This window comes from Nicotiana tabacum, chromosome 22 (genome assembly GCF_000715075.1).
Source record: "Nicotiana tabacum cultivar K326 chromosome 22, ASM71507v2, whole genome shotgun sequence".
In the NCBI taxonomy this organism is placed as follows: Eukaryota; Viridiplantae; Streptophyta; class Magnoliopsida; order Solanales; family Solanaceae; genus Nicotiana; species Nicotiana tabacum.
This window is the reverse complement of record NC_134101.1, coordinates 14118207-14140359: the sequence shown is the minus strand read 5'-3', so window position 1 is coordinate 14140359 and position 22153 is coordinate 14118207. Positions and strand designations below refer to the sequence as shown.

At 35.5% G+C, this 22153-nt stretch overlaps 2 protein-coding genes across 4 annotated transcripts; one reads left to right on the top strand and one right to left on the bottom strand.

The window, feature by feature from the left end:
• The first annotated feature begins 1235 nt into the window (after positions 1-1235).
• LOC107759848 (uncharacterized) lies at positions 1236-10340 on the top strand. Of its 2 annotated transcripts, none has more exons than XM_075243547.1 (13): positions 1236-1408; positions 2176-2595; positions 3497-3743; positions 4881-4993; positions 5769-5848; positions 6130-6271; positions 6443-6523; positions 6998-7102; positions 7241-7423; positions 8628-8720; positions 9060-9199; positions 9279-9345; positions 9904-10340. In XM_075243547.1, exons 1-13 carry the CDS (start codon positions 1247-1249, stop codon positions 10003-10005), a joined length of 1935 nt encoding a protein of 644 aa, XP_075099648.1. In that variant the 5' UTR covers positions 1236-1246; the 3' UTR covers positions 10006-10340. The 2 variants fall into 2 exon arrangements, with proteins under 2 accessions (XP_075099648.1, XP_075099649.1); XM_075243548.1 differs by having other exon boundaries at positions 1285-1408; positions 2180-2595.
• Positions 10341-13298: 2958 nt separating this feature from the next.
• LOC107759847 (aspartyl protease APCB1) lies at positions 13299-18083 on the bottom strand. 2 transcript variants are annotated; one of them, XM_016577859.2, is made up of 9 exons: positions 17317-18083; positions 16359-16476; positions 15734-15963; positions 15417-15653; positions 14826-14979; positions 14645-14730; positions 14105-14219; positions 13922-13994; positions 13299-13587 (listed from the first exon to the last, which is right to left on the bottom strand). In XM_016577859.2, exons 1-9 carry the CDS (start codon positions 18072-18074, stop codon positions 13475-13477), a joined length of 1884 nt encoding a protein of 627 aa, XP_016433345.2. In that variant the 5' UTR covers positions 18075-18083; the 3' UTR covers positions 13299-13474. The 2 variants fall into 2 exon arrangements, with proteins under 2 accessions (XP_016433345.2, XP_016433346.1); XM_016577860.2 differs by lacking the exon at positions 17317-18083 and adding an exon at positions 16996-17151.
• Between the last annotated feature and the right edge of the window lie 4070 nt (positions 18084-22153).

Genomic DNA, 22153 nt, shown 5'->3' with positions numbered 1-22153 from the left:
CAGGTCGAGAGTCCTCCAAGTAGGCGATCAGCTCAGCGGAAGATGTCGGTGCACTCCATTTGCTCCGGAGTTGCTTGTTTGGTCAGTATAATTTAGATGTGTATTGTTTGGTATGGCGAGACTCTGTCCCGACCTTTATGACAATTATATATTCTTAGAGGCTTGTAGACAGATGTCATGTATATGAAAGATTGTACGGTCTTGTCGACCTATGTTTTGAGTTTATTAATGATCATGTTGGCCTATTAGGCCCGTATGTCACGTGTATATGATGATGTAATAAGAAAAATACGTTACGTTAGTACTCGGTTGAGTAAGACACCGGGTGCCCGTCACGGCCCATCGGTTTGAGCGGTGACAATTTTGCACTGGTTTCTAGCATAAGAAGATCATGGTTGTTGGATTCCAGTGAGTTGACATTCTCTAGAGAGTTGTTTTGATTTGTACTATGATTGTTTGGTGTGATGTGAATTTTGGTCGCTAGAGATAAGTTGTCCTTAGGGGTTTGAGTTTTGTTATCAACAATTAATGAGGTTTTGATAACTTCTTGGGTGTTGCATGGGTCAATGTCCATTCTGCCGCTATCATTGTTAATTAGGGCAGAATGTGAGGTGTTATTATCCGTTGGGTTCTCTATTTTAGCTTGGGTATGGGTTGTTTCGTTTGTTGGTCTATTGGTTTTCCCTGGGAAGGGTGGATATCTTATGGCATTTATGCTTCTAGGTCTTTGGTTATTGAAGTGGGGAATTAAATGCATGGTTGGTTTGACTGGCCTTGATGGGTAGTGTGAATATCTAGTGGATTGTTTGGCTGTCTTATTGAGTTACGTGTTGTTTCTTCTAGATTTTCCTTTTTTTCATCAATCTCATCAGTAATTGCATCCATTTTAGTAGTTAATACTCCATCTGTCTCATATCATTAGTGTTGTTACTAAAATTAGTTATCTCAAATTATTTGTCACTTTAAAGTTCAAGATAAAATTAATAATCTTTTTTACCCTAAGTAATAATTATCCTTAAAGACTATAAACACCTCAATTACTAATAACCTTATTCAAATATCAATGAAGAAAGATTAAATATTAAGACATGAATACGGGTAAAATAGTCAAAATTTTATCCTAATTAATTTTTACTAAAGTGAATCATGACAGATAATATGAGAATGAGGGATTATACAACCAAGCCACTAAATGATAAAAAGATTTTTTTTGAAACTCATGATAAAAAGCTAAATGAAAAATAACATGAAGTTTAAAAAAAAAAAAAAGGGAAAGAAAAACAAATATATAAGTGGAAACAATGCCATAAAAAGCACCGGAATTAGCAGATCCTTCCCATCGTCTCCGCCTATAGATCAATCTTCTGATCAAACTTCCGCTGCTCTCATTCCTTTGATTGCTTCCCCGGTACGAATCTCTCTCTCTCTCTCTCTCTCTCTCTCTCTCTCTCTCTCTCTCTCTCTCTCTCTCTCTCTCTCTCTCACACACACACACACACACACACACACACGGAGAAAGAATACCGTTTAGATGCATCGGCTTCGATATTTCGGTTTTCTAGAACCTTCTTTCCCTATTTTCTGTATCTTGAGGTTCAAGTATTCTCTCAATTCGTCTTCTATAAACATCACCATAATTACTTAGTATAATATTTTAACTTCAGGTGTACGCTGCGTCATTTTTTTAATCGGGGTCTGTTTTTGTTTAACTTTTGAAAACTGCTTCTTAATTACGTGCATTAATTACAAGATACTTTTCTGGATCATAAATGTGGATTGGAAAATATGAAAGATCAGTAATTTGACAGAATGAACTTTGTTTTCCATTCTGTTGTCAATTTGAGTGGTTAATTTTTCTAGTAATTGTAGTTAGTTATTTTGATCAGATCACTTCATTCTTCATGCAAATCTTTCATGTCTTCAATTTGTAGATATGATTAAATTTGTTAAATTGATGGCAGCTCCACTTTGGTTTGCTTAATGAAAATTGCGTCTTTTTATTTGTACCACCAAAAGATTCTATTTTGGCCATTAAAAAGAGAACCGTTTTAGTTTTAAGTCAATAACTAACTGCCTTCTATTAATTAAAGAATGAAATCCGAGCTAACGATCCTTTAAAATAACTATTATTCTTGTACTTTTATAAGTAATTTGAGTTTTCGTGAATATATATAGACAGGTATTCCTACATTGCCAGAAGCCATGTCAGTGGTTGATGAGCCGTTGTATCCCATTGCGGTTTTGATTGATGAGTTGAAGAATGAAGATATCCAGCTTAGATTGAATTCAATCCGGCGCTTGTCTACCATTGCCCGTGCTCTTGGTGAGGAGAGAACTCGGAAAGAGTTGATTCCATTTCTAAGCGAGAACAACGATGACGATGATGAAGTTCTTCTTGCAATGGCCGAAGAGTTGGGGGTGTTTATTCCATACGTTGGAGGGGTTGAACATGCGAGTGTATTGCTTTCACCCTTGGAAGGTCTTTGTAGTGTTGAAGAGACTTGTGTTAGGGAAAAGGCAGTTGAGTCATTATGCAGAATTGGGTCTCAAATGAGGGAATCAGACTTGGTGGAATCATTTATTCCACTTGTGAAGGTTCGTCTATTGTCTTAAAATCTTCAAAATGCTGCTCCACTTTGTTTCTCTGTGTATCTTATATTGGCAACTCTTATCTTCTAGCATAGGTCAGCCTGCTGTAAAATTATGTTATCTCTTTTTCTCCTTTTTTTTGGGGGGGGGGGGGTTGGTATTGAGTGCTTCAGACCTTAGATTAAATCTTCTGCAACTTCAATATGTTAGCTGCTGATCTCAATTAGTTTAAAAAATACATACACAAATATTCTATGGCTAGTCTGTGGATGCCTAGACAAATGCTGATCGAACTTTGTTCTCAGTTTTTCATGTTCTGTCACACGTTGACGGTTGCAAAGACATAAGAAAGAAAGTTTCACAGTCTATTACATGAGTCAGCAGGAAAGATTGTGTGAATAATCGTTTGAATTTCTGAAGATGCTTCCTTCAGGGTATCCTACTCTGATGGGGTGCAGAATATGAGCAAAAGTTTTAATTGGTTACTGTATTTCGAATGCACTTTCCGTTAAAATAATTTGAATTGGTTATGAGGGGGAAGATAGTGCATAGGATCAAAACTACAATGCATTTTACTTGATGTAAATGTTAATACTGGGAACAGATAATATCTCAGTTGTAAAAAGTTTCCTCAAGGGTCACGTAAACGGGACTGCTTATGTATTTTTTGAAGATATCACTTAATAAAATATTGTGTGTGTGTATCTTTTAGATCTTGGGACACCAAAAATATAAGCAAAATCCAAGCAAGAGTATTGTTACTTATGTTTATTATGCTAGTCTCTTTATTGGTTGATGAGTTTATTGTGCAATTTGGTATAGCCCAATACTCGTATCATAGACGTGATCCTTCAAAATTGATCCTTTTGAAACGTTGCGTAACATCTTCCTGGTTTCTTCTAACCAGAGACTGGCTGCTGGAGAGTGGTTTACTGCTCGAGTTTCGTCCTGTGGATTGTTTCACATTGCCTATCCAAGTGCTCCAGAGCCATTAAAGAACGAACTAAGGACCATCTATAGCCAACTTTGCCAAGATGATATGCCTATGGTGAGGAGAGCAGCTGCTACAAATCTTGGAAAGTTTGCTGCTACTATTGAACAACCCCATTTGAAGACTGACATCATGTCAATGTTTGAAACCCTGACCCAGGATGGTATGGTGTTCTCATTTTGTGCACGTATATCTTTTCTTTGGAATGACATCAATTGCTTTCTGAAAGTGGTCTCTGTTTTAGAGCAAAATCCTTTCTTGATCCTGGAGTCCTTAAAGAATGAGCATCTCCTGTTAATTCTGTGTGGCTCTTAAAGGTTCTTTTTAGGATAACATAGTGTTTGGGGATAACTAGTATAAATTAGAATTGTTCTGGAATGAGTATTTCCAAGGTGGGTTTGCTTTGTCCTGAGAATTGGTCCTAGCAATTGGCCTGCTTAATATGCTGTCTGAGCAAATAACAGTTGAGTTTTATTTTACCTTTTCATGTTCTGTTTACTCGTAGGAGCATAGCTCATAATGTAGTATTTAGGTATGAGAGAGGTATTGGAGAGAATGATAAAAAATTAGTAGTGATACAGTTGTCTTTGTCCAGTAGTGCAATGAATATGCAAAAAGGTGAAAGTCACCTTAAATAGTAAATACAACAGTCTTTTGGTGCTCTATTATCATAATAAAATATACCTTACTTTTCTCAAAAAGCCCCTGACTCTTTTTATTTTCTTGGTTGAGAATAAGTTGTATAAAGAATTCGTCGCAAATCTTCAAGGATCCTTTCTTGTTCCCTTTCCATAGTAATGAAAAGTTAAGTTAAGAGTAGCCTAAAGAGTATATGAGGATTAGATTTGAGTGCATACATTCATCTGAGATAGAGGAAAAATTATCATAGACAATATTACTTGGACTGTTTCATTTTGCCTTAATGCATCAGTGTCATGAGTGTGGGGGATACTTCATAAGGATCATTCATAATACATCATAACTTGCTAAAGGTTGAAGCTATCCGTAATTGATTCACGTCTAAATTTGTTGGTGTACCCGGACCACGTGCCATTGTGGAAGTTTCACCATCTTCTTTCTTTTTCTTCCCTCCCCTTTTGTAGAAAAAATTCCAAAATCCTGATCAATTTTTATTTGTCAAGGACTTGCCTGATATGTGCTTTTTTTAACATTAGTTCTCTTTCTACTGACCGTACAAAGATTCTATTAGCAGCTAATAATTGGCAGATGTTGATGTTGAGCTCTATTTAGTTTATTCAATTCATATCAGTGTGACTAAGGAGGAATTGGTTCTATTCAGATCAAGATTCTGTCCGTTTATTGGCTGTTGAGGATTGTGCAGCTTTGGGGAAGCTGTTGGAGCCTAAAGATTGTGTAGCACAAATTCTGCCCGTCATAGTTAATTTTGCTCAGGTTGGCCCACCAAGCTTTACTTTAATGAGAACTTTTTTGCATGCAAATGCAGTTTTATATAGATTTCTGCCATATGACATTTCTGGATGTCTTATAGTAACATCACCACTGTATCTCGTTTGTCACTTGTGAGTGTAGCTATGCTCAGTCCTTGCCACTTTTAGCTTGACGAGGTACTAGGCGATTATTCTGGGAGTTGTTTTTCTGTTTGACATTTCCCCCTCACTATAGTTAAATTAAATTGTTAGCGTGAGCTGATAGTATATGCATATGGATGCATAGGCTGAAAAATTCTCAATAAAACCTTTTTCTCTTTTATGAGCTGAAATAAGTTTTTCCTCTGCTTATTCCTGATTTTAAGAAAAGGTTTTCCCCCAGTTCATGAAATAGATTGAAAGAATGCAAAATGTTGCAGGCTTTGAGATTGTAAAAGAGGATAAGTGCCTAAGGATGTAATATCCTTGAGATTGTAAAGGCCCTGCGCGATATTATAAATTGGAGATTATGTTTCCTTTTTTCCATTCTTTTCCCTGACATAATCGCGGATGTTGTCGGGGCTTTAGTCATTGTTTTGTTCTCTGTCTCAATCGAATTCCAACAAATGACATTGATGATATAACCACTCTGTTTCTTTTCTTTTTCCATTCTGGAATTTGGTTCGTATGCTTACTTGCATCAGTATTTTCATGCAACCAAATACTGCTGCTTTGTCAGTTTAAATTGGCATACTGGCTGTAGTGACTGATGTTAATTACCTCTTTATCCCTTTGAACAGGATAAGTCTTGGCGTGTTCGTTACATGGTTGCAAATCAACTTTATGAACTTTGTGAGGCAGTTGGACCGGAGGCTACCAGGTAATTATTTGTGATATGTGCATTTCTCATGTTCTGTAATCTGCGCTATGCTGTACTTTTCATTCAACCTTTCTTTTCAATTGAAGTATGTTGTATTTCATTGCCTGAATCTTTTATTTATTTCTTTTTCGTGCACTGAACTGAAAATGCTGTGAATCTCATTATTGCAGAAATTTTCTTCACCATAACTCCATAAGGATTTCTTTTTCTTTTCCTATTTTTGCTTTTCTATCAAGTTCTCTCCCTTATGACTAATTCATGACCATCATAAAATTCATCAGGACGGACTTGGTCCCTGCCTATGTTCGGCTACTTCGTGACAATGAGGCTGAAGTGCGTATAGCTGCTGCTGGCAAGGTGACTAAGTTCTGCCGTATTTTGAGCCCTGAGCTTGCTATCCAGCATATCCTTCCTTGCGTAAAGGTAGAAGGTTTATGAGGTTCCTTTTCCTATTTTACTGTCTCGAATTTCTATATTTTCGTTTCTCCAGATAATGTCTCCTTGTGTGATTCCTTTTCTTAGATCATCTATCAAGTATCAATCATTAAATGATCACTTGATGTTTTTTAACTAAAATTACATTCTTTTTCATAGGAACTATCATCAGATTCATCCCAACATGTCCGTTCTGCTTTGGCTTCAGTTATCATGGGAATGGCGCCTATTCTCGGAAAGGTATAAATACCTTGTGACTTCGCCACTGCATTCTGCTCTCTGATTATGGTCTATAGTGGTACAGTGAAGTTCAGCTTCTGCCCACACTGCTTCAGACTGTTGTCCTAGTATAACATGTTCATTCCCTTTTGCTTCGTTAGAATCTTCCTGTTGTCTGCTTATTTCTTCTTTAACTTTTCTTACCTTTTCTTGAATCCAAAGTTGAAAACAGATTTTAGCAGTATGTTATCGATTACTGTGTAGGCACTTGTTAGTAGTTTATCCTGAAGAATTTTTTCCTCGGTCTTGCAGCCATTATGGCTTTTATGTTTTTTTGACTTCGATGATGTCAATTATATTATTGTTCTCATTGTTGTTTTGAACCCAAAATAATACTGCCTTTTTTGGAACACATTACTTTCTTTGCAGCTTTTCCAATTTTTAGTCAATGATATCTCTAACAGGAGTTTAATGTTTCCGTACTGGTAACTATAGGATGCAACTATAGAGCAGCTTCTCCCAATTTTCCTCTCTCTTCTGAAGGATGAGTTTCCTGATGTTCGTTTGAATATTATCAGTAAGCTTGATCAAGTAAACCAGGTTAGCTACAATTCAATATTATCACTCTGTACTTGAAGTTACTTTGCCTAATTTGAGCCTTGGTGACTTCTGAACCTACCAACCTATATCCTGTTTTTCATGTTCTTCTATATGAAATTAAATTACAATTAATTGCAGGTGATTGGAATTGATTTGCTCTCCCAATCCCTGCTGCCAGCTATTGTTGAACTTGCAGAGGATAGACACTGGAGGGTTCGGCTTGCAATAATTGAGTACATACCTCTATTGGCAAGTCAGCTGGGGGTCGGCTTTTTTGATGACAAGCTCGGTGCTCTATGCATGCAATGGCTAAAGGACAAGGTTTCTGTGCAGCTTTCTGTTGCTTGTTATGCCTACTGATGCTTTAGACAGAAAGAACTGCGAACATTCTAGTTTGTGTCTGGATAAAGTGACTATGATCAAATTGCCTGTTTTATGGTGTAAAGGCATAAAAAATTACTATGGTCTGTTATCTCTAAATGCCTGTTTTGGAAAAATGAGACCTTTTGAGTTAGGGGAGATGGAACACGAGATGGCTCTTTGATATAGTTTGAATGAGTTAAGAAGACATAGTTAAGAACTGGTAAATGATGGCACTGGTTGCTGAGGCGGATCTAGGATTTTAGTTCTATGGGTTCAGCATTTAAAGTTATGGGTTCATATCTACTATTTATTGCAATTTTAGTGATATTTTACACATAAATTTATGCTCCGCGTCGAAAGTACTGGGTTCAGTTGAACCCAGTAGTTCTATGGTGCATCCGCCACTGCCTGGTTGATGCTAGTTTGATTAAAATACTTCTTTGTTTCAATATATACCTACAAAAATCTTATTTCTACAATAAGTATCTCGGGACTCTATGTAGCAGTTAAGATCCACTTTAGCATTAAGAGACTTGTATTTCTAGGAAGCAGCTGGGGAGCAGTATCTGTTCTGGAGAAAAGCAGTCAGCATGTCACTGGGAATGGTCACATAATAGGCATATCCTGACAACTAGAGACACATTAATTATGTAAAGTTGCAAGGAGCTATATTGCATGACATTTTTTTAAGAAGTTACTATAGCGACTGCCTCTTCTAGTGGCTCAAAGAGTTCTGATGTGGTGTCCATTTTAAGACGTTCCACACATGGATAGAAAGCCATTATGGATATTATGCCACATAATATTAAGTCATACCATTTCTTGGTGTCTCGATGGAGGATTTAATTATGTTCAGTCAAGATACATGGAACTTGCTTACTCAGAGATAGTCCATATTTTAGGTCACTTGCTTATACCTACAGAACATTTCTGCTGCAACTCTTTTTCCTGATTCTTTGGTCTTAATTCTGCCTTTAGAAATCACATCTGATGCTTCTTCTTGTCATGGTCACTTAGTATCTTGAATATCACTTATTGCCATCTATCCTGGCTTCTTTTAGGGTACTCATAATGAAACCAATTACATCACGTTGTGCAATTCTTTGCAATGTTCTTGTATTCCTCTTTTATGTCTTTCTTATTATCATTCTTCAACTTGCAGGTTTACTCTATTAGAGATGCAGCAGCAAACAATGTTAAGCGCCTTGCTGAGGAATTTGGTCCAACATGGGCAATGGAGCACATAGTTCCACAGGTTTTCCTGTTGCCTTTAATAAGCTGGTTGATAGTTTGCTGATGTAATACTTTAGCAGTTTCTTCTCTTGAATTTCTTTAAGGAAAAAAGAATTTAGTAGTGTTACTTTCCATACATGGTTTATCACTGATTACTAAGAGATTATCTCCTGGTCTGTGATGAGTCGTGATATGTGGAATATCTTGTCCAGAATCAATAAATTACCTGATGATGTTCCAGAATCAAAAAATATATTATTTTAATTCAAGTTCAACTAGTGGAGTCTTTTGCATTTCTTTTGTGGCTGGTGGGAGGTCTTAGGTTTTCCTCTTTCGATAACTTGACTGATTCATTTTTCAGGTGTTGGATATGATTAATGACCCACATTATCTTTACCGGATGACCATCCTTCATGCAATTTCTCTTCTTGCCCCTGTAATGGGCTCAGAAATTACTTGTTCCAAACTTCTGCCAGTTATAATTACTGCTTCAAAAGACAGGTTAGTCTTCAGTTTATTTATGCTTTACCATTTTGTTGGGTAATTTTAAGCTTACAGGTCTAATACTTGCATGTTCCAGGGTACCGAATATCAAGTTCAATGTGGCTAAGGTGTTGCAGTCTCTTATTCCAATAGTTGAACAATCTGTAAGCATCAATTTACTTCTAGTTTGTTTAAAGGCTGACATTTGTCTGTATTTCATGCATTTGCTTTATTAATGTAAACTAGACTGCCCAGTGCGCGACTCCACCCATGTCAATTGACCTATTTGAACTTTCCATAACTAGTGTCAGGTCCCGAGAGAGTAGGAGAAGAGTTGTGGTAGGTTGAAGTTAACTGTAAAAATAGGCAGATTATGATGGATTTTTGTATTAATAAATGCATTTGGTCGCACTCTCCGAGGCATGAGTTACATCTGCATCCAGGTGTATCATTTAATGAACGAAATGAACTTGAATAGAGCAGAATGGAAAATAGAGGACTTATAGCCTATCCTACCATTTTGGTATTGAGGCATAGTTAATCGATAGACTGTCTACTGATCCTTAGTAATAAGGTAATAACTAATATATTCATGGGAGTTAAAAGCAAAGATTGACTTGAAATGCTTGATAGGGGACATATCTTTTATCATTTCATGATTTTTTCCTTTGGAGAAAGGAGTGCTAAATCTGGTACTATTAACCGCGAATCATTATGTGCAGGTCGTGGAGACAACAATTCGACCATGTTTGGTTGAACTCAGTGAGGATCCAGATGTTGATGTTAGGTTTTTCGCCAACCAAGCCCTACAAGCAACCAAGTGATGATATCTAGTTAAAGGCAATTGAATAGTTCAAGTAGTTTTCTCCTTGTCCATTGTCAATTGTGAACAAAGATGTCCAAGAGCTTTTGTCGTCTTTAGATATCAAATCATTCTTGTCTAGCATTTCTGGACATTGACTAAGAAAGTTACTACTATAAAATATGACAGCATTTTCCCATCGGACCTGCCATAAAAAGAGTAATAGAAGTTGAGCTTAGGTTTTTGAATGTGTTGGTGGACGGTGGTTTGTTAAGGAAATCGCTCTATGATTTAGAACCAATATATGTGGAAATTCTGCAACTAAAGTACTTAGATCTGCTAGTGTTCTTCCTGAAATTTTCATTATTTATGATGATTCCTTCAGGGTTAATTAGAAACTGAAGTATCACATTTGGTTTATAGCTGGATGCTTGGATAATATTCAGTATCGAGTATACAGTTGGCAAATAGCAGTAGATATACCGAGGGGGCTCCAGTTCGCATTTGTTGCACTTATGTTTCATATACCGTCATTATTTAGATGCAACTGCTCATGAAAAATGCAGTTACCTTCCTCTTGAAAGTTTTAGATGCAAAAACTATGACAAAGCAAAGTCCTTGGTTTTAAAAACTAGAGCTTCTACCTCTCACGCACTTTGCTTGAGAATCTCTACTATTTAATAGCCATAATTATGAAACCTTGAATAGAATTCTCCATCGATTAAAAATTCTCTAATTTTTAGTATAGCGGAATCTGGATAAGCGCGAGTTAGTAATGATTTAAGTTGCTGAGAAACGACTTCTCTGGGAACATGATTAGGCTAACAGGGAAAAACTTAAAAGTGAGGTGAGAGAAAACAGTTTATACATTAGTTTTGCCTGTCTTATACACAAAGTTGACAGAAGGCATTTGCCGTATTTCCTATATACTATTTAGCAATATTATTGTGGTTTTCAAGTCAGCTTATGCGCACTTTAATTATTTTATCATCAAGTAATTTTGATACAAGGTTGTTGGGAAGCATGTCAGGCTATTCAAAGAAAAAAATATTTAAAAGAGAAAAGTAATAAATTGCACAATACAAGAGAAGATTTACGTGATTCGGTAATTTTTACCTACTTCACGGTCACACAAAGAATAACTCTTTATTAATTGAAGAGAAAAAGAAGAAGTTGGGGATGATATGCAAATAAAAATGCATACCCCTTTTACAGGTATTTGAATGTCCTACCGACGTAAACGCTTACATCATAGGAATACCGACATAAGTACTTACATCATCTGATTGCCGATGTAAGGGGTATGCATTTTCATTTGCATATCATCCCTCAACTTCTCCTTTCTCTTTTCAATTAATAAAGAGTTATTATTTGTGTGGCCGTAGAGTAGGTAAAAAATTATCGATTATTAATTTTTTCTTTCAAATATTTTTTTAGTTCTATTATCCTGACACGCTTTCCAACAACTGATATTTATTTTATCATCAACTAGTTTTGATACAGGGTTTAAACCATTAGGAAGAAATTGTCCGGAGTGTTTTTGTCCATGTTGAAATTTGAATTATGATTTCGTAAACTTCATTTATGGCCGACCGCTAGATTCTAATATCAGCCGCTAGCTACAAAATTGCATTATGTATTTTATAGCCCAAAACTAATTAAAAGGCTAGCAACCAACCCAATTATCATGGAAACAAAAATCTAATTCCAGCGGCGTTCTCTGGCGTGTCAATTTTGGCGTTAAAATGGTCATCAGAAGCTGAAGCGGTGGGAGGGAGGCCGAGCTCGTCATCCGAAGCTTCTAGAAGGTAGCAGAGGTCTGGTTGAGGCTGAGTTAACGGATGAACAATCTCTTCCTCGAAGCTCCTGATTACCGAGTCCAGATCCTGAACCTCCGGTAGACGGTCTGTAACAGTTTCCGGTTCAGCTAAGATGTCCAATATTTCTTCTCTGATCTGCTTGACGTCCGGCGAATACAAGCCTAGACCGGCATCAGGATCGGCGGAGTTAGGGTTCACCTCAGGCTCCGAGTTAACTTGGTTCTACTCGTGTGAGTTGAGAACTGCCTCCTCCTCCTCTGTATGCACTCGTTTTGACCCGGTCGAGGCGGACTTCGAGTCTTCTCGGGATCGCTTGTTACGGTTTATCTCGGCTTTACTAAGGTGAATGGTAATATTAGGAATTTGATTGATGTAAGGAGGATATATTAGTAAAAGAACAACAAAAATGAAGGGTTGGTTGAAGTGAAATGAAAAAAATATACAAAATAGACTGTTACTGTACAAAAATATACAAAATAGACTGTCATTATACAAAAAATATACTAAATATATTGTCACTATACAAAATATATACTCCATCCGTTTCAATTTATGTGAACTTATTTTCTTTTTAGTTCGTGCCAAAAAGAATAATCTCTTTCCTTATTTGGCAACAATTTATCTTTATGCAATGATTTATAGCCACACAAAATATATGTGCCTTATTTTACACCACAAGTTTAAAAGTCTTCTCTCTTTTCTTAAACTCTGCCCAGTCAAATGGATTCACATAAATTAAAACGGAGGGAGTACAAACTAGACTGTCACTATACAAAAATATACAAAAATAGACTGTCATTATATAAAAAATATATTAAATAGACTATCACTATACAATATATATACAAAATAGACTGTCACTATACAGAAATATACAAAATAGACTGTCATTGTACAATTTATATACAATAGACTGTCACAATACAAAAATATATATATAATAGACTGTCACTATACAAAATATATACTAAATAAACTGTCACTATACAAAAACTATATAAAATAGACAGTCATTATAAAAAATAGACTGTCACTATACAACAAATATACAAAATAGACCGTCTATATATAAAAAATATACAAAATAGATATTTCGGGCTATTAGATGTAATATGTTTGAGCCGGAAAGTTATTTTTTGTCGATAAGCAAAAATATGAGCTATTAAAATTTTGAGGCTCTATTGAATTGTTTTTCAAAATTATTGACTGCTTACAATCTTGCAAAGTTTTGACTGACTTGTCAAAAAGTTCATTCAAGTTTTAAGCACCCCCTATTTAACGTGAGGCAGTCTTAAGATGTTAGCGTGGTAGATTAATTGGAGTACAGGACCCCCTATTTTACATGAGCAGGGTCAGTGGGACCCTAATTTTCAACGGTCGGACCAGTGAGATAACCTGAATAATTGATTGCTCATATATTCTATTTAACGTTCAATTTTTTTTCACGTTTTGATTACTATTGCATCAAAAAAGAGAAAAGTAAAGCTTCAAAGTGTGGAACAAAAAAATAGATATACACACTAGGAACATAGCTACATCAGAAAGCAAAATCGTTCTATACAGACTCTTCCCCTAGCTAAAAGGTTATAACTTCCAATCACCAAACATATCGAACAGGAAGAATAACAGTTTGTGATTACTGTAGAAATGGAGTTATAGTGGTGTCCTCTGTCAAAAAAATGGAAGACTCAAAAGTTTCTGTGGCCGTTCACAATTTGATCTTATCCATCCAATCTTCTCGTTAACATTGTCATATACGAACAACTGACCACGTAGTGAAATATCTGCAAGAGATGACACAAGTAACAGAATTGTTTACTGTAGAAGAATCAGATACTAATAACTATAGTTGAACTCAAACCAGAACACACAAATTTCCTATGTTCACAGCTTATGGACTTTTGTGATCTGATTCATTGTTTGTGCTACGGAGAGAACCTATAAACTAACAAGTGAAGAGAAATGGGTCTCCATCAGAACACTTAATTGGCTCAAATCCAGAATAGTCCATTAGAACACTCACACACCAAGCCCAACTGATTAACAAGTTACTTCTGAACATTTCTGTTCAGTTTAAATAAATCTATTATGATATTCTGTCATTTTAGGAAACAGTACCTCCAAGTATTATAGCAGAACCATCATGAATATTGCTTCCGTCAAGTATACCTAAACACACATTACCCTTTTCCTGCAGCAGAATAATTCAACATTGTTGGTTGAGAGAAAAAGCAAAAGAGGAAGGGGCGGGGGAGGGGACGAGAAAGCACCATTGACCAAGAAAAACAAGAGATTACTCACACTTGTAGTCAAATACCCCTCTGCAGGAATCGAGAGCTTTGTGGACGCTATACGCCACTTGCTTCCAAATTGAAGGTTTAGTGGTTTGAAGAATTGCCTTACCTCTGTAATAGACCTGCAAGCATAATATGAAAAGAATAATTATATTAGCAAGGAGTCATCAGAAAATAGAAACAGGAATGGTGAGAAAAGGGAATTCGATCAACATTCCCGATAACAATGCAGAGTAGGCGGGTTTTAGGCTGGTTATATAAATGCAACTCTGGCTTCAGGCAAAAATGATTTCACTTAGAAGCAATGATGAAAAACTATGTGGCGTACGCAAAAAAGTGAAGCAATAAGTTTCATGCTGATTTGAGGATCTCTAGATTGATATTATTTCCTGTATCACTATGTTATCACTTGAAATCAAATTTCTTGAAAGCAGTAACAGCTAGCACAGATACACACCAGAGGAAAGCGCTATCAGAAACTACAACTTCAAATTTTGATTGTCAACTCCTGCAGCCAATCGCTTATATATATCTTGCATTGTTATACCTTACTGGAAATTTAGCTCGCCAGCAAATGGGTAATGTCGTGTCTGATGCATCTTTGATAAGATCTTCACTAGAAATCTCTTCAAGCTGCAATCATCGTGAAAAAGGAGCAAATAGTTGGTGAATAATCATCAAAGAAATTCACGATCTTCTAAAGAAATGGACTAATCGCTCTGACTTACCATGGAAATTAAAGCTTTATATCCTTGATTTGTGAAATAAGTGTAAGTACTGCCACTGTCAAACACTACAGTTCCTTTTCCATCTCTCATGCTGCCTAATTGGAGTTCTTTTCTTCCATAGTTCATTTTCATCAATCCTGCTTGATAAAGATTTCTGAACATGAAAGGATGAGGCGCAATAAGGACCTGACAATATACCATTACTCAGGACGCATACAGGGGTAAAAACTATCAGAACCTACGGAAACTGAGGAAATCAACGAGGAAAATGGAGACAATTAGAATTATAGAAGAATGATTGGGAAATAATTCTGTTATTTTTTTGTTTCACTCTTATAGTTTAGACATTGGTAAGCATCTCTTTATAAAGCACAAAAGTATGATGCAACAATATATAGAGAGAGCAGTTCGCAACCTTTAAAGCTTACGTAAAGAAGAACCAGCCATATATGAACCAAAAAAGCAAGAAATGGAAAAGATAAGGCAACTCAAATACCAAAAAACAAACAGGGCCATGATTATAAGCAAAGGCAAAGGAGGAGTAAATATAATATAGAAAGGTAATAGGCAAACCCAAAATGCTATACTCACAGAAAAGGGGCATTCAGCATAGGGACCCATGACATTCGCCAATGTGGGACAAAATCATTGCCTAAAAACAAGTAGCCCCCATTTGTATCAGTGCCAAGACAATGTCCAATAACATTGTTGATGAACCCATGGCTTGCTAGCTGAGAAGGTAAACTGATTGGAGCTCTGCTAAGTCCAAGGATCCCATCGGTGTTTGCTAGCGTGTTGAGAAGTGTGCCTTGCTGATCATATGCACAGCTGACAAATGACAAGCCAAAACTTACAACCTTATAAAGAAGTAGTAGGCCACAATGTAAAGGGTAAAGGATTAACTTTACCCGAAAACAACATCTGACTTGGTTCCTGTCCCATTTGCAAGCACCAATTGAAGTGTATCTTTTGCAAGAACCCCAACAGAAGAGCTGTGGTCGGCATATTCTATCTCATAATCACATTGATGGCAGTTATCACAATACTTGGACCTGAGATTCTCTTGAACCTCAACACAATAGGGGTTTTTTGGAGGTATCATATTGACATTTCTGGGCTTGTACAATGGGTGGGCTCCCTGGGAAAGCTTCTTATGTTAGAAACTAGTATAGAATAACAAGCTTGAAAATAAAGTGCAGACTTTCTAACTACACTTGGGAAACTGAAGTGGTGGACAAAGTGTGATTGGAGAGGCCCAACAGCTCACCTACCGCCATATAAATTACAAAAACGTTAGACCCTTTCTCACCCGAATTTGATTATCTTAAAACTTAGACCAAAATTTGGAAAAAGAAGGGCGTGGTCATCATTAGAACAATAAAAATTTGCAGTGTGGCTGACTAATTTGATGGTATAAGGAATCTCCATATCTCCCTATCAAGTAGTGTCCATAGCAAGCACGTTCTTGTTATGCATGATAGTAGGAACTAGAAGAAGCAGCTAGTAACAACAATAGCAAGGTCTAGGCATTACCTTGGCACAGCTAGTGCATGGAGCATCACATTGGATCCACATCAAGTCACTTCCCGTATCGATATCAAGAAAATAAGGCTTAGGAGGATTCCCCACAAGCATATATGTGTAGTACAACCTATATAGGAAATGATGTTAAAATCAACTTGTGTTCCAGTCGAACAAGTCTTGACCCAATTACGGTTTATAGCAACAAATATATCACTCAGAGTGCACTGGACATTTCAAAGAGGAAGAGTATGGAAAACTACTAATCAAAACTTGGTTATTTTATTAGAGCGACCCAGCATCTTGAGTTTATATTTTGAGATGAAACTTTTGTAGGCAACTTGGGGAGTCAAGTTATCAGTCTGTTCTCCTTGGCACGCAACAGTTGAGCAAGTCAAAAAAAGGTTTAGCCTTTAGACTGCAAAGTGTTAAATCAATATAAAGCTGAGATTCATGGAATAATCTGCATATTTTGTTTAATTTCAAACTGAGGTGCATATCTTCTCTAGTTACAGCTTAGGAATGATTAATTGAGTGCAGCTAAAAGCAACTAAAACTGCTGGTATTTTACAGTTAAGATCAATAAGTATCATAAAAGGGGAGCTTTCACATAACATTGGACAGAAGAATCTTTAGATAGTAACAATACCAATTTAGTTCTTTGCCTGGCTTGAAGTCCATTTTTTCATTGGAGATTCACAAATTTTGGATCCTTTTTAGATATAGGTTGCTGTTCTATCAGTTGAAATGAAGATATGTGTGAATGCAAAATGAAACCAGCAGCTGCTTTTTCAACCGTCTGATAATTTTCTACATGGAATAGAATGGAATGGATACAGAAAATTCACACAACACACCCCCAAATTAGTTTGAGATTGAGGAACAGTTAATATTTCAGAAATTATACTGAAATAAATTATAGGAACAAGTTAAAAGCAGAATCAACTATACTTCAATTAGACGAACGTACCCATCCAAATGAATATTACACTTGACAGGAAAATTAGCAGAAGAGTCTAACTTAGTAGCAGCAGACACAGACTTGGCCATCTTTTCTCGATCATTGACCAGCTCCATAACAATATCAGGTTTAAAATCCACAAACCTCCCAAGTTTGAACTCCACATCTGTCCTTGAATTCCACCCACTACCACGCTTAGGATACAAAGGAAGAATAAAAGAACTGTTGGAACTATTATGATCATCACGGTCCACATCTCTTAATTCAAAAAGGGTCTCTTGTGAAAGTGAAGACCAGAATGATAAGGCAATTATAGATATACCCAAAAGCCCAAGAACAATTCTTGGCCGAAAAAGGAAAGCTCTTTCTAAAGAAACATGAAAAAAACCAGTGTTTGAATCTTGCTGTTGAACTGAAGATTGACTTTGTTGTGGTGGTTCTTGTTGTTGTTGGTGTTGGGGTGGTGAATCAGAGAGTGTAAATGCAGTTATGGTTTTGCCTAAAGAAGGATTATCAGGAGGTGGTAGTGTGATTATTACTACCCCTTTTACAGGAGAGTCATTGGTGGTGTCCTCCATTTTTTGTATTGTCTCTGAATTGCCTGAATTGCCTGAATTGCTCTGCTGCTTAATTTCTATATTGAAAGCAAAGTCAATGGCAATGACTAGAATAATGTAGTCATGATAGGTGAAACAGTTGAAGATTAGAAGATAGCAAGAACTTTCTCGAAATAGGACTTTGAAGGAAAAATGTGTTAAAAAAGACATTTAAGTGTTGCATAACTATTTGTGACATTCTTTTTTATTAACAAAAGGCTCACTAATTAAGAATGATTAGAGGTGGTCTGGGACATTCTTTTTCATAATCTAATACTAAATAGATTTAAACTATATTTAATAACCATAGAATAACATAAATTTTTATGATATAATAAAAAAAGATGAAAAAAAATTTGATCTCAATCGAAAATTCTCATTAAGACCCAAATTTTTCGAATATGATAGAAGAAAACTCATAAATTTGAGATTAAGAGGAATGCTTATTTTATATAATTTTATAATTTTGAAGTCTCTTTTTTTTGAGTGTTCTTGTTAGAGACCGCATATAAATAATAGAATAAAGAAAAAAATGCAAAAAATAATGCAACGATAAATAGAAAATTAGGAGGTAGCCAAAAAGAAAAATGACTGGGGCAAAAAGAAAATAAAAAGCACACGAAAAGGGAAAGTCGGACAAGGGTCAAGATAATTTCACATAACAACTTAGAAAGACTCATATAATTTTGGGTTTTTATTTTTCTTTTTCACGTTAACTTTTATGTTTATTTATGCGAGATAAAATGTGAAGTAGAAATATAAAATAAAAATTTCTGAATTAAAATAATTAAATGACTAGAATAACCTTTCATGCAGTAATCAATATTCTATTTGTGAAATAAATGAAAACATATTCAAAATATACAATTTATAATACTTATCATACAAATAAACATTCAATAGAAAATAATTCCTGTATTATATATAATCTTTGAATTTTAATTTTACATTATTAATCCCTGCATTACTTGTTTCTAAACTAGACGAGGCTAAGTTATTTTCACTATATAGAAAATTAAAAAGGGAGAAGGGGAGCTCTGGAGCATTGTAAAGTTATTTATGTGTGACCTATAGGTCAAGAGTTCAAACCACTAATGCTCGCATCGTGGTAGACTACCTACATCATACCTGTTGGGGTATGACCTTTTTTCGGACCTTCCATAAACGCATGATGCTTCATGCAACTTGAATTTTACACACGAGAAAAGCTTTCAAAAAGATCTACCAGCCATGGCGCCTTTGTATAATTTATGGCTACGAGTAGTAGGATAAGATATTTAACCTAATTTAAGAAAATTTTAATATAGGTATATAAATTTTTTATCCAGCGGGTGCCATGCCACCCCAATGTAAAGGGGTGGATCCGCCCCCGGATCTCAAATACCTCTATTTATAGGGTTACATAGAGACTTACAATAAGGTTACTTTAAATATGGTATTAAACATTTGAGATCATAGAAGAAGATCATGGGAAGGTTATGGAGGTGTGGGAGTTACAACTATTTTCATGAGAAGTAGTGGGGGTTATCTACATAATGAAGAAGAGTAGTGAGAGTTATATTTGATTAGTGGACATCCATATGTATTTCATAACACTCCCCCTTGGATGTCCATAGATAATGTGTCTCGTTAAAACCTTATTAGGAAAAAACCTAATGGGAAAAAAATTCTAGTGAAGGAAAAAGTGTACACACATCTTGTAATACACATTACTTGTTGCCTCATTAAAAACCTTGCCAGAAAAACCCAGTGGGATAAAACCTTAGCTAAGGAAAAAAGAGTACAACGCGTATTTGTCTCCCCCTGATGAAAACATCACTTTATTTTTCGGAAACGACGAATTCCAAGCTTGTATAACAACTTCTCTAATGTTGAGATAGTCAATGCCTTAATGAATTATTCCGCCAAATTATCACTTGAACGAATTTGTTGAACATCTATTTTATCATTCTGTTGAAGATTGTGTGTGATAAAGAACTTTGATGAAACATATTATTTATTTTGTCTCCTTCAATATATCCTTCTTTCAATTGAGATAAGCAAAATCAATATCTTCATTATTATTGGAATCTTCTCTTCATAGAAAAGTCATACATCTGTTGTGTGTTGAGTCACTTGCTTCATCAGTTGCTAGTATATTGACATGACTTGAATAAGTATCAACAATTGATAACCTTGTGAAATGATAATATGGCAATTCCCTAATATACAAATAGATTGTTTGAAGAACGGATTTCAGAAAATGCGTGCACTTGCATAACCAACAAAACCTTAACAGTATTTATTAGAATAAACAAATATATATCAAGGATTCCTTTTGCAATATAATACTAATAGTATTATAATATCTTCATATAGGAATAAAACTAGATCTCGCTAGCATATTGTTATACTCATGGTTCTAGCAAGATACATAGTGCATCAATTACAACAGACACAAAAATAAATCATGCACGTCATGCTTGCTCTAATAAGGATTTGTTGAAGCTTTATTTGATAAATTTGTTGGGAACCTTAATATGCTTCAGAACAATTTAAATCCTTCAAGGATTTTTATTATACGCATATCAAATGTATTATCAAAATTAAAACCTGAAAACGATTTCATCCACCAGAGGAGAACATATCTCCATATAACTAATGCCAGGATATTTACGAAAAATCTTGTGCCACAAGTCATCTTTATGTCTATTGACTTGATTTTTCATTTCACTTTCAGGTGTTAGGACTATCCGTCCAACTTTACATTTTTCAGGTGAAATCAATCTTGATTGCGTATTTTTTTAATTTTATTTTGGCCAATCATTTATCTATCCAAATTTCATGACAGATTTGAGCTCAAGATCCTCGTCAATATTAATAATATTGAGCGCTACATTATATTAACAATATCATCGACGATCACTTTATGTCGATCTCATTATTTTCAGGTACCTAAGTCTCTCCCATGAGGTCTTATAAAGTGTTATGTCGCGGTGCTCTTCTAGAGCACTTGCCTCCTTATTATGACCATCTTGATCATTTGCTCCTCTCCTTCTTCAAGGAGTTTTATCTTTAAAATCGATTAGTCAATTACACTTCATGCGTGTCATAGACTCTGTCCATCATGAATTTTATTCTATTTGGAGCATTAGCAGCTGAAATACGAGATTTTGCTTTGGATCAACAAATGTGCCCAATAATATTTTACAAATAAATTATTACTTGAACTTCAAGTTCACATTTTCTTGTACGAGGATCTTGATATACTCATAATAATTCATTCCATGTATTACTTTTCAGTTGCCCATTTTCTCCCCATAATATTGAGATCACCAACACATATCCTCAACCTTCTTTGGGGACCCATTTTTGTGCATTATGGTGGAACAATTAAATTATAGCACATCCATATTTCTAGATGAAAATTATTTGGTTCCTGACCGTGAACCAATTGTGATAGAGAGAATTTATCATAACTTGGCTAGATGCGTACACGTTTTCTTGTATATTAAATAATACATCTCATACCAAATTTCTATTTGGGAGTTTTGTTCTCATAACCAATGGTTTAGCTTAATTGGAGGCATACAATTTCCGCTGAACCAACTTGGATTTAAACCAGCATTATCAAGATAAATTATCATAATTTATTTTCTAGAACTGTGCTCTAATAATTTGAGCAAGCAACCTTGCAAAAGCCAAATTGCAAGTTGATAACAAACACACATGTGGCCATAGATGCATCTACTAAAACCATATAATATGTAATTGGTCTACACGGCAGTGACCAGGACCATAAATATATCACCTTTTATTTATTCCAGAAATCAAGGGATTTAATCCTAACTTTAGCTGGTATATCATGAGAATAAGCAGCACAAGAGAATTCTTAAAAATTCTTCTATTTCTTCAATATATGCCAATGTGAATTCTCAATCAATTTTTTTCGCATCATAATTGAATCGGGATGGCCAACCAGTCATGCCAACTAATATTTGATTCAGTAAACCTCTTGGATGGGCCGTGATGGCGCCTAACGTTACTGCTAGGCAAGCCAATAGTGAATTAAACAGGTTATAAATTCTATTTAATAGGAAATTAAGGAGTAGAAAATTTAATAAATGAAGCGAAGACAACTGAGTGGCAAACATAGTGATATAAGTACTCCAAAATCATAAAGTCTACTAGTGTGTGCGCTAAGACCTAGTGTCACAAGTGTATGAGTAACTAGTAGAATATACAAAACTCTAACTATTGTCTGAATATAA

Bases quoted from the DNA above. Each gene is read 5' to 3' on its own strand.
- LOC107759848 (XM_075243547.1), top strand. From the start codon at position 1,247: ATGAAGTTTAAAAAAAAAAAAAAGGGAAAGAAAAACAAATATATAAGT. The intron at 4,994-5,768 runs GTTGGCCCACCA...CCCTTTGAACAG, and splicing joins TCATAGTTAATTTTGCTCAG to GATAAGTCTTGGCGTGTTCG. The intron at 6,272-6,442 runs GTAGAAGGTTTA...TCTTTTTCATAG, and splicing joins ATATCCTTCCTTGCGTAAAG to GAACTATCATCAGATTCATC.
- LOC107759847 (XM_016577859.2), bottom strand. From the start codon at position 18,074: ATGTCTTTTTTAACACATTTTTCCTTCAAAGTCCTATTTCGAGAAAGT. The intron at 16,477-17,316 runs GTACGTTCGTCT...TTTCCTATATAG, and splicing joins TGTAATATTCATTTGGATGG to GTTGTACTACACATATATGC. The intron at 14,731-14,825 runs GTAAGTCAGAGC...CGATGATTGCAG, and splicing joins ATAAAGCTTTAATTTCCATG to CTTGAAGAGATTTCTAGTGA.